The sequence below is a fragment of the Colias philodice genome, chromosome 2, assembly GCF_061535455.1.
Source record: "Colias philodice isolate Cphi_HAF_F1 chromosome 2, ilColPhil1 Martin Lab GWU primary, whole genome shotgun sequence".
NCBI classification, from domain to species: Eukaryota; Metazoa; Arthropoda; class Insecta; order Lepidoptera; family Pieridae; genus Colias; species Colias philodice.
Window position 1 is genome coordinate 5,645,403 of NC_143087.1, and position 15,472 is coordinate 5,660,874.

Here is a 15,472-nt window from a genome sequence, read left to right on the forward strand (position 1 = left end):
AAGCCTTTTTTACCTACCTACCTCAATTTTGTTTGGTTTAGCTTTTAACCTTGAAAATAGCGTTATTTTTCACGTCAAATGAGCCAAAGTAGTCGCATGTGGAATCTTAAATAAAATGTTCTTTATTATGTAGGATGTATTTATTCCAAATATCGATATATCTCACGAACTCTGATATAACTTTTGACTTAATGATTATATCTGAATTTTTGGTATCAACCCTCAATTTATTTCAATTCAATGTTGTTATTATAACTTATAATATTTTGTAAGTATTTCCATAAAATATTTACAACTGACTATAACATAACTACATATAAAATTATCTATATGTAATGAATTTAATTTTACATCCAAACAGAACTTTATTTTTCACCACAATGTAAGTAGGTAGGTAATAAGTATAAAGTGAAATTGGAGCCTAATTCCGAATGTACATAGTTGATAAAAATTAAAATACGTTTCAGCGTTTTTTATTTAGTTTCGAATTACCTATTGTTGCTTATGTTATTTGAAGATTTTCAACTTATTTAGTTTTAGAATATTATAAAATAAAAAATAAAAAAAACATGTCGATAGTAATTACTAATTAATCCATCAGGCCCCGGAATCACAGACACAATAGAAAATCTATTGTGTCGTGTCGCAGTCGGATCTGGCCGTTCGGGGCTCAATGGGTTAAGTAGTATAAGTAAAAATATTTGATCGTTCTTATACCGATATGAAATTAATAACCTGCACCTTAATAAAATAGAAATGAGTATTTTGCACAGTGAAATATGGAAAATGCAATAATAATTGCAAAACATTGGCATTATTTTTATTATAATGCCATAGTGATAACAGTCATATTTATCAGTATTCAGTTTGTTGTTTAGAAGTTGGCCGCGGTCCGCGTCACATGTATTTGAACACACCGGCAAGTACGCGTTGGAACAGGTCGGCATGTGTGTGTGTGTGCGCGGAGTCGTATTATTGAAGCGCGAACGCAGCGGCATCTGCGCCCCGCGCTTGTATAATAACGTGAACGCGACTAGCATCTTTGAATGCCGTCAGCTCATATGTCTGAATATTGTGTTATTGTAAATTGTGCTAATTGAACATGGCCGCCCTTATTAACGATCCAGTGTATTTTTTCATAGTGTTCATGCGATTTAATAAACACGCGAACGCACAGTGAAACGAGATAGTGTAACTTTTAATTGCTGACTCAACGCATGCTACTCTAAACGCTAGGTTGACGGGTGCATGATGCACATTGTAACCGTGTGTGTGTATTGTTCACAAATAGTCTGTGCGAAAGGGGTTCAACGAAATGATCTTTATAGTAAGTTGATTTTATTACTTTACATAATCTACATCATGCGGCATGCCATTTTGAGGTTATGTGTCGAGCTAGTAGGTTTTGTAATTCATTTTTATCAGTGTCGAATAACAACACATTACAATTTTGTCTAATGATCGTAATTATTTTCATGACGTAGGTTGATCTATGTAGTTTTCTTTTTACAGTTTTAGCCATATTGTAAAAATATTTTTTTTGTGTAGGTACCTAAGTAGTTAGTTAATAGCTGTTGTACATTTAACATTTTTTTATAAAAGCATGCAAACCTGTTCTGTTACTTATTATAATTTTATGTATTCTATGAAATCAACAATAGTAAAAAGTATAGTGTAAAGGTATACTACTACTACAAAGGTATTGCCAAACTAAATTGTTTTTAAAAATAGATGACCTTAAAATTACTTAAATGAATATGAACCGAACAAATAGTTTGAGTTTATAGTTTTCAGAAAATTTTATAGTAGGTACCTAATAGTAGGTACCTAATAGTAACGAATGATATATACTGATACATTTTTTTATATTATCAATGATAAATGTAAATTTTAGGAAAATAAAAATATTACTATTTAACGCTTACCTAGTTCCTAAAATAATTTTGGGATATTTGAAAGAACTACGCTTGTAGTTCTAGGTATATTATTATAATTTTCACAAATACCTACCTGAATATAGATAATTTGTTTTATTTTTTACGATGCATTATGAGATTTACGCCAATCGACCTCAACATTCCGTATTTATAACGAGTTCAATTAAAAACAGAAGTATTGAGGCCAATGTTGGTATCTGTTCTCCGATTAATAGTTAGTTGGGCATCATAAGTGAAAATTTAAATTATCGTGTAGGTGTGTTTTAATTGATACAGTTTAGTATATATATTAATAACAATGCCTTTTCAGTTGTCTATTATTAATATTTTACATAAACATACCTATTATTATTATTGATCGATAGATCTAAACAACTGAATCAATACCTATCTGAATATTTAATATCTATTAACTAAGTATATTTAAACATAATAATATGCTCTTCGTACATTAAAAAAAACATAATGAGGTGATTGCAAAAGAGATACGTATGATAATTAATAATTAATAGCTGGTTGATAGATTTGTCTTATCATAGTTTATTCCAATAACAATTAGTGTACAAAATATATTGTAAAATATATTTTGAATATTTAAATTATAATTGATTAGTCTTTGTAGCTGATTAATATTCAAGTTACTTTTATTCAGAAGTATTAATATACTTATGTATAGTTACTCCATTATCTTAAAAATCAGGTACCTAATGATCTTGATGGGTCGTCGAAAAAAATCTTTTTATCTTATCGTGTAAGTGATACTTGAACGTAAAACGCTCGGAATTACTTTTGAGTGCGCAAAGATTATACAGTGAGCAAAATTGTGTATTTAAGGATTAGTGGACGTCGTCTAAAAATATGAAACAGCGAAATAATCAGGAGCTATCTTGTAACGCTTTTAGGTGGTAGGTATTAGATAACAGAATGATTGTTTGTGTGATTTATGACTTGAAAATTATTGTACTTGAAATACAATTTAAATAAAATCTGATAATTAGATACATAGGTATTATGTATTACATAATACATTAATAAAAAAAATCTAGTTAGTAATTAAAGTTTTTATTGTTTACTAGCTTCCGCCCACGACTTTGTACGTGCATCCCCGTTTTTCCCCGTTCCCGCAAGAATTTCGGGAAATCCTTTCTCAGCGGATACCTACGTCCTAACATCTACCTGCATGCCAAATTTCAGCCCGATACGACCAGTGGTTTGGGCTGTGCGTTGATAGATCACTATATTAGTCACCTTTGAGTTATATATATATAATTATATAGATATTGTGAATGTTTAGAAAACAATGATCACAATCGAATTGAATGCGTACAATCTGAGACAACAGGTGTTGTATCACGATTATGCATTTCAACATCACAAGTGAAGCTCACTACGGGTCAGCTAATCGCCCCTCTCTTATCAGAATGTCACAACTTATTAACTCTTTAATGAACCCCTGACCTATGTACCTATATAAAATAGTGCACGTGAGCTATCGACCCGTATATATTCAAAGGCCGTTTCTACTCCCGAGCTCCTTTAATCGAGCGTTACCTACTTGATTACACGAATATTTTTAACACGGGGAAAGTATCGATCTTTTACCTCTTTCCCCGCAAATTATTACGTCATTATATACCCCGCGACGGAGAAATGATGTCGTCATAAATATGACGTTATTATACGTCATAGTTTGATACGCATGCGTTGTAGGTATTTCTAGCAATTTTTCTAATAATAGATGATAGATACAAATTTAGACATTTTAGACGTTATCATAATAATTTTATATAATATATTATTATCTTAATAGTCCGGGATACATCGCCCATTTTTGCAAGTGATTACTATCAAGCTTATTTTTCGTGAGTAGCTTTATTTTGATGAGATGCCCAATAATTTCATGTATGAAACTCTCGATTGTGGTAGCTACCAGAGGAAACAAGGATAAAATATTTTGATTTGATGGTTCTCAAATATTAATTACTAACTGAATGTTTTTTTTGTTCAATCTCAAGATAATTATCTAAATTATTCGAAAAAATATTTGTCCTACAAAATCTATGGTTTGATCAAAGAGTCCCCCTTTCCAATTTGTATCGATAACGAAGTCATCATGAATGATTACTAACAAGCTGATTTTTTTATTTTCACTTATTTAATACTTATATAATTCAACAGACATATTGTCCTACAAATTGCGTAATAAATATTTGAGAACCGTCAAATCAAAAATTTTTATCCTTGTTACCTCTGTAAGCTACCACAATCGAGAGTTTCGTACATGAAATTATTGGGCATCTCATCAAAATAAAGCTACTCACGAAAAATTAGCTTGATAGTAATCACTTGCGAAAATGGGCGATGTATCCCGGACTATAATGCGTTTTTTTTAAATTAATTTTACAAATTTATAAAAAATTTAGTATGATAATTTGATTAATGTGTAAACTACCTATTTAATATTTAAAACAAGTATTTTTACTTAAGTTAAAATTTTTATATATTTTATTTAAATATTCTACTAGCTGTTCCCCGCGGTTTTACCCGCGTTGCTCCGCTCCTATTGGTTTTAGCGTGATGATAACCGTGAAAAAAAAAACCAAACAAACTCTTCCGCTTTATAATATTTGCATTATAGATAAATATATAAATACAAGTCATAAAACATTACAAAACATTGATCTTTGCGAGATAAGGTACCTACTTAATTAGTTCTAAAAAATATTTTTAAAGTGTTTTATATAGACTTTTTTTCTTTACTGACATCTTGCGATTTGTGACAGTACTCTATATCCTCAAGTTTTCCACCGCATTCATGCCCATTGCCCGTCCACCTTTTCCCGGATTCCCGCACCCGTCGATAGATGTCACTGCACCCCACCCGCAAAATAACAACATGGCGGACCATTCACGAATCCGGCATCCATATCACGCGATGCTCTGGAAAATTGTTTTTTCATAAGTTATTCTTCAATAAATACCATTTAGTGACTTGTTTTGACATTGCATAATAATTGTTGTAGTAGTTATGAAGATGAAATGCCAACACAAATCAGGTAGGCAATGGTTTTACGTAACAATGTATTTAGGCTCACCGACTTCCTATCTAGTATTGATTATTGACTTGCTTTTTCGTTTTCCTTGTATTATATCAAAGCTAATGTTTATACATTTGAAATGCTATTGAACAAGATAAGCAAATTACAGGTAGATTGCAATTTTTCTAATCAATTTGAAATTTGAGCATATTAAAATGGTGCAGTAAATTGCTGCATTACACTTGACCTGTTGCTTAGCAACGACATTCAATTGTTCATATGTTCATTAATTAATTTAATACAGTACATAAAGAAAAGTTTGTGTCCTAAAATAATTGCATAGGGAACTCGAAATATTAAATATCGTTAAATACGTAATAAACCATATTTTTTATTATTGTTGATTAATTAACTAAATACATAAAATTTTGAAATATAATTCAGTCATTGTCACTAAATCCACCAAATCACTCAATCAAACTAGTTACGTCATTTATTTAGTTCTACTTATAAAGAGTCTTGAAATATAAATTTGTATAAACTATAGTATTTATTATACTTTCGTTTTTTACAGGTATTGGCAATTCGTCTGTAGTATTATGGTGTATAAGAAAATTAGCAGCAAATTAAATAAATTAAAATTATACTATGGATCCTATCTTAGAAAATGAATCAGCGTCTGCCGAATCACCAGCTAGACATGGAAAATCTAAACAGAAACACAAAAAGAAAAAAACACATTCTGAAACACAAAAAGAAAGTCAAACTGTAGTGGGTGAACGAAAAAAATTTGTTGTTACTAAGCTTTCAGCTACAGATGATCAAGTACCAAGCACTAGTCGATTACCTGAAAGTAATGTCCACACTGTTCATTTTGGTACCCGAGGCGCTGAATCACAACGACCTCATGTAAGATCAATATTTAAAGACAAAGCTGCAGAAACCTCCAGACCTTCTAGTACTGAAAGAGATACGAGCGGAAAAAAAGAATACGAAACCTTTCACGGTACATCAACTAGTCCAAGAAGTTCAATATTCGATATTTTTCGAATTAGAAGAAAAAGTGATTCTAAAAAGCATCAAACTCTAATGCAAAATATTAAAGCGCCTAAACCAGCAGAATCTCCAGAAACCACAAAAGATGAAAATAATGCCGCAGAGTCCAAAGAGTCTCATAAAAAATACTATTATACAGTTACGGGTGTGTCGTCACGAAAATATAGTCCTATTACAAGAGTTATGGACATATTCCGAAGTAAACCCTCCACAAGTGATCATCCTCCTGTTGAATCAACTAAAAAGAAAGCAACAAAGCAAATTCGACGATCCTCTTTAGATACCACGTCACCAACTTATCATAAAAATTCATATGCTTCTTTAGATCCAATACAAGCAAAACAATTATTCAGAGAAATTCGTGGACTTCCCAAATACGACCCATATTTATCTATAGTTCAAATATCAATAGGAGGTAGAGACAAAACTAGGTTGTTGTTAAATTTTTTTAAGTACCACAGATGTTATGAAATATTGCCAAAATCGGCAAAAGTCATTATATTCGATACTCAGTTTTTAGTCAGAAAAACATTTCCAACTCTCGTCTCCCACGGTATAAGATCTGCACCTCTATGGGATGCGAATAAAAAACTACTCGTAGGTATGATAACAGTAACCGATTTTATCAGAATTTTATTACATCTTGATAAGGAAAAAATATCTATGGATGAGTTGGAAACTCACACGCTACACACTTGGAGGAAGCTTTTACGTGCTACACGAAAGCCTTTGTGTAGCATTGGCCCAGACCAATCATTACATGAAGCTATAAATTTACTAATAAAACATCGAGTACATCGTCTGCTAATGATTGATCCAACTTCTGGAGATGTATTATACATTTTATCTCACAAGAGGATATTACGATTTCTTTTTGTGTATCTTAATGAATTTCCCGAGTTAACGTTTTTCCATAAGAAAATTATGGATTTAAATATCGGAACTTATGATGAAATAATATCAGTGTCAGACACTACATCTGTAAAAGATGCTTTTCAGCTTTTATTAGATAAAAATGTATCTGCTCTACCAGTGTTAGATGAAAATGGTATTCTTGTAGATGTATACGCTAAATATGAAGTTTTGAATCTAGTTAGCGAAAAATTGTATTCTAACTTGTCACTACCCCTGGGCGAAGTGCGCACGAAGAAAAAGGATTGGGAAGAGAAATTACAAAAATGTCTCTCCAGTATTACGTTATATGAGGCCTTAGAAGTTATTGTAAGGACTGAAAGTCATCGACTGTTGTTGGTAAATAAGGATGGTAAACTTGTAGGTATTGTTTCTTTATCGGATATTTTGGTATATTTAAATAGAATAATACCATCTGAAAAGAAAGTTTCCTCACTTCAAGAAATTTTTAAACCTCTAGAGGAAAACAAATTACCAGAGGTTGCAAAGGAATGTGATAGTGAAGTAATATCAATACAAGTACCAAATTTAGAAATTAATAATGTACCTGAGGCACCAGAGGCCGAAATAAATCCCGTCAATACGGATATTGATAAAATTGATTCTGCTGGTGCAGAAGAATTAAAAATCAATATAGAGACTGAAGCAGACGATACTAGTCCAAATAATGAATTAAAACCTGTTTCCGATATAGATTGTAATGTAGATGAAATTCCCAAATTTCAGGCAAATACTGTCGAAAACGACGAAGAGAACTAGCAAATTACTCATACCCAAAGATAATATAATATTTATTGTTATCATAATATAGATGTCGCAACAATTAAATATCAAGTCGCGCTTTTTGCTTGTGTCGAAAAATTAAAGTAGCTAATTGTATTTGCATTACCGAGCAAAGGCCTTATTTAACATTAAAATTATTTTAAATATATTATTGCTGAAACTCAATAAAATATTTTAGCATTCTTGTGTTATTTATTGTGTCAGACTGATTATTTATTTATTTAAATATTTTCATCGAAGGAACGTTTGCAATGTTTAACATATTTTGCACTCTTCGTATTTTATAGCTTTATTAGAAGCTTTTGATAGGTTAAGCATTGGATTAAACTTTATTTAACTATAAACACAATTTTGTTTATTATTATTATCTATCACTATCTTTAAATATGTTGCCAATGTGTTTGAAAGTTTGTTTTGTATAAGCTGAGACTTGATCATGAATCATGACAAAATGCGTTCCTGACCTACCAGAATTGAATGCGGCTTGTGTCTCAAATTTACCTATTACTTCTAAAAAAACATGTGTTTTTAAAATTGTCACAGTTTTCAAGAATTTCATGATCAAGTTAATTAAAAATACACACATTTAGTTATTATCTAATAATGACGTATTACTGCACTTGTAAAAATAGTTATTGATAATAATAAGTTATAATACAGATAATATAAAACTCACACATATGGCAGACATCTATCGATAACACGTTGCTTAGGATATTTAAGCTTATTTTTCAGTAAAGCGAAAGTTGTGAAGTGGATAAAAAGGATTATACATATTTACATGTCGTCTGGTGTGCGAAGCCATAGAGATTGGTTTGTCGGAACTCTGAGCGGACGCGACGTTTGTTGCAGAACCTGTTAAAATAACATACAAGGTCACACAAGTCGATTTGCAAGAAAATAAATTATTTTTGTTTTTCACTTTTCTTATAAATATGAAGTAGAACACGTTTTTGCACCTATTTTGTTTTGCATGTGATTGTTACTTGAATATTAATAATGAGGAAACTGAATAAACCAAAAGCTTTTATAGGTTTATTATTAGTACAGGGTTTTAAAACTTTAAAGCTCTTGAGAATGTGAATAGGTGTATATTTAAAAAATAAAAGTATGAAAATATGTTTGTGTCTTTATAAATATAATTTAAAATTATGGAATAATTTTTAAAATCTTGAACTTCCAAGAAAAGGTAAGTAGAAGCTTTTCTTTTTGACTAAAACAATGAATACCTATGATCACTATGTACATGTATTGAACGTCATGTAATATTTTATTACTCTGATATTGAAACTACTATATATGTAATATAATGCAAGGCATAAGTGAGTGCAGCTCGTTGCAGAGACGCGGCAACCGGTTGGCTGGAAGAACCCGGAACAATCCACTCTACCTCAAGGTTGCCCTGTATCTCTTACTTCAAGAAGGTATTATTTTATATTTTAGTAAACAGCTGCTGGCAATATATTGCGCCATTGTAAAAATATAAAAATAAAGTTATATTAATGACACAACGTTAAATTCTAGAGAAGTTGTAGGTCCCATTTAATCAAATAAGTTTTTCAAGTTATCTGTGTATAAAATAATTTACCAATTGTTAACTTGATTACTGATATATTTTTTATTTAATAGATATATAGCTTTAGTTATTTGTTTATGGAATTCCATTAAATATTATTTTAACGTAACATGATTAATTTTTTTTATGATTTAAAGTTATTAATAATAATAATTTATGATATGTTAAAGAGAAGAAATTTTAGGATTAAATGAAAAGAAAATTGCGGGATGCATTTTTACATCCTGGTTTGATTTGTAACATAGTTTTTAATTTTATTTGCCTACTGATCAACAATGTAAGATGTTTGTAACAGATTCTATTCAAATTAGCATTACTTTGAAGCGGCAGCGGCCCACTCCGTGAAACCGGTAAGTTACTTGACACTGGCTAAATAAATATGGAAGCTTGTCGCGTGATTGTGAGACAAATCTGCCTACACGTTCTGGCCTAGCAGGCTCTAATTTTATTTGTGTGCATATTAGACTATAGTTTAAATCGTTACTTTCTAAATATTCTAAATATTTAATTTTAGGTTCATTGTTTTCGTATAAGTACGGACTGATTGAGTTGAGATTTTCAGGAAAAGGTCCTTGATTACCTACATAAGAAATTCAATGCTACCTAATTATAAAAGCGTTCTTGTCTTGAAATTTCTATTTACTTTTTTAATCAAGTTCTTTATATCTGTCTAAATATTAAATGGTAGTCACGAAGGTATTATTTTTATTAGTCGTCTCGATTTAAATAGCGGATAACTATGCATAAGTACTTGACGGCACAATACACGGGAGGCGGGCTGGCTTGTCCCATAAAAAAGCAAGGTTAAATGAAAGTAGATCTCAACAGCCTGCATATAAAATATTTCGTTGATAAACTAAATTATTTTTAGCATAGATACAGACGATCTGGATGTTATATGTCTCAAGACAAGTTTTGCCCAACACGCGAGAAAATTTACATATTAATCGTACATTTAGAGGTTACGTGGTGGACATTTTATACTAAAAGTCTAGAATTGGACCGCTCATTATATTACAAAATATCCTCTCAAGGATATATCTGCATTTATTTTAATGTATTTTTTATCCGTAACTATCTTAACTTATTTTAAATGATGCTGGTATTTTTATGACTTCTAGATTTATTTATTAACACTTTATATATGAGCAGTAGGTACAGTATTTAAATGAATGTAATTTAAATTTAAATAATGAATTGCGCTCTACATTAAGCTATAGGTACTCATATATAGTTAAAGAAGAGCATGCAAATGTAGAATGTTTGTAGAATTGTTCAATGCTGTATATTAATAATAATTATTAGTCAAGCATCGTTAAAAATATTTCATAATATCAAAACGAGTGAGAGCCACGAGATTTTACGAGTCATTGAAGATACAATTTGCTAGTGTTGCCAAAGAGAAGGGATTGATTGCTTTTTAAGTTCTATGATTATGTTGCCTGTAAAACTGTAGCCTAAAGGCTGAGTTGCTATTACAATATATCATATAGTAGAGGTAGTATGTTTCAATATATGTTTTAATAACTGTTTATGAATAATGTAAGTAAATATACTTGAGCAGGTAACAATTTTATTTATAGCTGTGGCCGTTAGCTTATAACCAATTCTAATTATTGTTTGCAACCGTCTTCCATTGAATAAATATGGAGGCATCATGTTGATTTATATTGAAGGTTTTATACATTTGTCCGGTTTCTTAGTTCGATGTCATGAAAAAATGGCACGATTTTGTTTTAAATGAGGTTTAATATCTATTTTAATCATAAATTAAAAAACATACGTATATTTCACACATGTACCTATATAATTATTAAGTTTTTGTGAATCAGGATAAAGATTTCGATATTTTTTCTAAATTCAATCGACTGTTCAGCAGTTACAGACACTTATTGTATAAAGTTGAAATGAAAGCGAGATTTATTTTTATAACACATTTTTCCTTATGCTAGCTTTGACCGATGAGAAAAAGATTCGTCATCAATAATTCGCTATACAAAGCAGAGATGCGGCAGCCGGCAGAGCCTAGCACACTTGTCGAGTTACGTGAGCATGTATCTGTATTTTGTAATCACTAGTAAAGCTGATGTCATAGCGATTGGGAGCCAGTCGATGACCCTTTGACACGACTCATAAGCATGTCTACTAGATGGACACTGGGCAGACACCGTCGCCTTACCATAAATGAAGTAAATATTACCTGGTTGTGTGAAATCTTAGTTTCTACCTTTGGCTTATTTCGTGCGATAATTTATAGACTAAACGTCTATACGGCTTATGATTAAAATATGAGAATAGTATATGTGAATAACTATAAACTATTACTGGACAGGGTTGTTACTATTGATTTTGAATGTGGTTTATCGACCTTATCAATACAAATAAATGATCAATATACATAATAATAATATTTGGAATTAATTAGTTATCTGATAGTATGATAAAGCTTATGTAAGTAGTGACTTAATTTGATATTTGCACAGACAGTTTATTTTTAATTAAGGATATATAAGTAGGTGCAATAATAATTTAAATGCTATGTCAGTAAATTGAAAGAGGTGTAATTTAATAAGTACCACACGTAGGAATGTGGTTTTGCAGTTATCAGAAAGCGATTGATTTTATCACACATGAATGGGCTTCATATCATAATTATTAAATTGTGGGATATACGATTATTAGTTTGTTGCATTGATATCTATAAATTTAGGCCACACTTACAAAGTTATATGTAAATAATTTATATCAATACACATAAATTATAAAATTAGGTACATAAATAGATAAGGTAAGTTTGACTGTTGTAACATATAAGTTTACTAATTTAACTGTTGTTTACGAATTCGTCCACGTGGTCCTTAGTTTATAAACAATCTTTGTCTTTTTGAGTTTAAAACGGAAAACCGACTTTCCACCTCACTTAATTTTTGTTAACAAATAATTTTCAATGGAACAAAATTTAAAAATTAATACATTTTTATTTAGCTATTGCACGCCTCATAAGCGAAGCGTTGAGGTGGGTACTACTGTCACTTCGCGCAAAACATCTGATTTTTCAAACTTAAAATGTCTTTATGTATCATACATTGCACTTGTAAGATAATACATACACACACATATTAAGAAAAAACACTATTTTTAACATTCATGATATTTTTGATGTCATTTTTGTTATTTTTTAAACTAGTTAAAAAACAGTTTAAAAAAGTTCTGTCTTGGACGTCCGTGTGTCTGTATGTGCGGAGGATTTTCTTGTTAACACGATAGCGACCGAAATACTTTACTAATCGAGTCTTTTGCACGCCTCATAAGCGAAGCGTTGAGGTGGGTACTACTGTCACTTCGCGCAAAACATCTGATTTTTCAAACTTAAAATGTCTTTATGTATCATACATTGCACTTGTAAGATAATACATACACACACATATTAAGAAAAAACACTATTTTTAACGTTCATGATATTTTTGATGTCATTTTTGTTATTTAAACTAGTTAAAAAACAGTTTAAAAAAGTTCTGTCTTGGACGTCCGTGTGTCTGTATGTGCGGATCCTTTTTCTTGTTAACACGATAGCGACCGAAATACTTTACTAATCGAGTCTTTTTTTTTCTCTTACGCTTGAGTATGCTCAGGAATAGAACCCTTTCATTTTTCAGGGTCTGATTCGATGTGGTTTAATTGTTATTAAATAAACAAAAATAATAATTAATAAATATTTATTAAAAAAAAAATTATGAGGCGTGCACTTTTGGATTTTCCAAATTATTTTTATTTATTTATTGAGAAATGACGCGTAAATATTATCTAGTAGTATATATATGTTCAGATACAATTCTCACTTCTAAATATAGATAATACCTGCCTACTCTAAAAGGAAAAATATACAAATCAGTCTCGATTGAAAGATTTTAACAGATTATATGATGTAAATTTTCTGTCGAAATAAATAGAATATTTTCAATAAATATTTTTTAGTGCCATAAGAAATACAGGTATATAGATGGCTAGGAAGTAAAAATTGTATGTACAGATAGTAAAAACCCAGTTATGTAATGTAATTTTGTTTAACAACGAGTGAAATCTGATGATATAATGGTATGCAGTGTCGGCCGCGACTGACGGAAGGTTGTTTTTCATATCCTTTTTCGGGTTCCGCTCGATTTGCGGTTAAACCTTAGTTATACGTATATCTATATCATCTCGCACGCAGTAAAGCTTATTGAAATGTTAATGACGACACATATAAAATTAAAATTCTGAACAAATTGCATTACGTACGTGTTTGTGTATATTTAAGATTATGAATGTTAATTTTCGAATTAGGTTCAAAACAAAAACCCATATACCGATATTCGATAAAAATATTACCTATTTCTTGTTACATTTTGAAACCACTGCTTCGCATAATATTTTATTAGAAATCATCTTACGCAATGCACTTGTATTAAGGCATAAAAAGAAATTGAAAGAATGTACAGGCGTTAATGATTTGCGACAACACTTGGATTTTATTACTTTCTGTTGATTATAGTGTTGCTTTTATGACTGGTCACGTTGTCATTTTTATATTGTTATGGAGTATGACGAATAATTTATGAGAATTGCGCTTTTGTATCGACTAGTAAGCTAGAACATATTTCTCATATGATCAGGTGTGACGTGCCATCAACATGATACGGATACCATTAATTATGTTATAAATCATAGCAAGATGATGTCGTGTCCGGTTATTGTATGGGAATGAAATAGTGACAAATAGTTATTAAAGTGAGACACCCATTGCGCTGTAATTACAATCGACCATTAGTCTTCCCGCAGTAGCAATATCTCAACCATCTCAACCGTGTTTAAATACTTTAACCGCAAGTGAAAGTATAATAAATATTCGTCTGAACTGTTTCTATTTTTAACGGGAATAGGTTGGGCCATGGTTGGACTAATTTTTTATAGACTGGCTTGAAATTCTCTCTATATATTCGCATGCTTTTAATTTATTCGTTTTGGGCAATTGTTTAAAGCGCAATAAATACAGTGGGTATTAAACTTATTATTAGCATTGAATTTTTTCATAACTGCCATTCATTAACAGGTATTTAAAATTTTTATAAATAGAGTAGGTTTGGAACGATTTGTTTTATGTTAAGCCCTTCTTAATGTAGGTATTGAGAAGAAGGACTACCTTCTATTCAACACATTTTTAAGGAGATGTACTTTGCCGTTTGCCCTAACTAAGTAATATTAGAAAAGCGATAAACGTCCACGATAACGGATAACTTGTCAAATAAAACAATGAAAATCTTCATACAATTGTAGATGTTGTTTTCTACATTCGTAAAATCTTATTCTTATAGGTATTAGTGTTTGTAATATTTATACAAATCATCAGTTCGTAGATTACAAACGTAACCATAAATATTATTAGGAACAGTAGTCAATTATCTAGCAATGATGACTCTTCGATAGCCTTAATGTGTTTACCCGTATCCATAAATAAGAAACCAGAACAGTATGCAAGATGTTTGAATTCAAACGACTGTCTTGGCTGTATCCCGCCCACGCTGTCGCATGCTGCTCCTAATTTGATCAGTTGATTTATGGTTCTATTTTTATTTAATAGATCTCTCGCTTAGTACCTTCGTATATATAAAGTGACGTGCAATATATTTTAAACATACCTATCAGATAAATTCTGTGACTTCATCGATAACTATGTTGCATAATATATATCGGCCATTCATATGCTATTGTCTGCAAAGGAAGTAGCTAATAGCGATTCATATGTTATCAATCTTACTTTTCTATTACGATATCTCATAAATAAATGTATGAGATAGACACGATTGATCCGCAGGTTACGCAGGTCTCATGCGGATCATATTTTTATTGTATTTTATCAACCTTAGTCATAAACATTGTTTTATTACAGCTACATATTACACAATACAGCTTATTGATTTTGTTTCTATAAACAATTATACTTATTTATTATAAATAGATAAGCATAAAATATACTACGTATTCAAATGTGTCTATTAACTATTACCTAAATAATGAATCCTATCCGAAATTCCACCTAAAATAAAACTGAAACATGAATAATTTAAATCTCTATCATTTCTTAATAATATTTCTATTATTTTATTATAATTTCTCAGTTATGTTATATTATA

The 15,472-nt window shown here is 30.6% G+C and overlaps 1 protein-coding gene and 1 long non-coding RNA gene across 3 annotated transcripts in view; one reads left to right on the forward strand and one right to left on the reverse strand.

Moving 5' to 3' along the window:
- The first annotated feature begins 965 nt into the window (after window positions 1–965).
- Window positions 966–7,908, forward strand: LOC149490442 (uncharacterized). 2 transcript variants are annotated; one of them, XM_089704236.1, is made up of 2 exons: window positions 966–1,327; window positions 5,550–7,908. In XM_089704236.1, the coding sequence occupies exon 2, from the start codon at window positions 5,624–5,626 to the stop codon at window positions 7,700–7,702; it is 2,079 nt and encodes a 692-aa protein (XP_089560362.1). In that variant the 5' UTR covers window positions 966–1,327; window positions 5,550–5,623; the 3' UTR covers window positions 7,703–7,908. The 2 variants fall into 2 exon arrangements, with proteins under 2 accessions (XP_089560362.1, XP_089560369.1); XM_089704243.1 differs by lacking the exon at window positions 966–1,327 and adding an exon at window positions 4,978–4,993.
- The window catches only part of LOC149490443 (uncharacterized), a 43,841-nt gene continuing 32,922 nt past the window's right edge, over window positions 4,554–15,472 (reverse strand). Inside the window, exons 3-4 of the long non-coding RNA XR_016316756.1 lie at window positions 8,508–8,581; window positions 4,554–4,877 (exon numbers count right to left, since the gene is read on the reverse strand). This is a non-coding gene — a long non-coding RNA (uncharacterized LOC149490443). The remainder of the gene's footprint in view (window positions 4,878–8,507; window positions 8,582–15,472) is intronic.

What these genes read in the sequence shown, in the direction of transcription:
- LOC149490442 (XM_089704236.1), top strand. Translation starts at nt 5,624, where the DNA reads ATGGATCCTATCTTAGAAAATGAATCAGCGTCTGCCGAATCACCAGCT.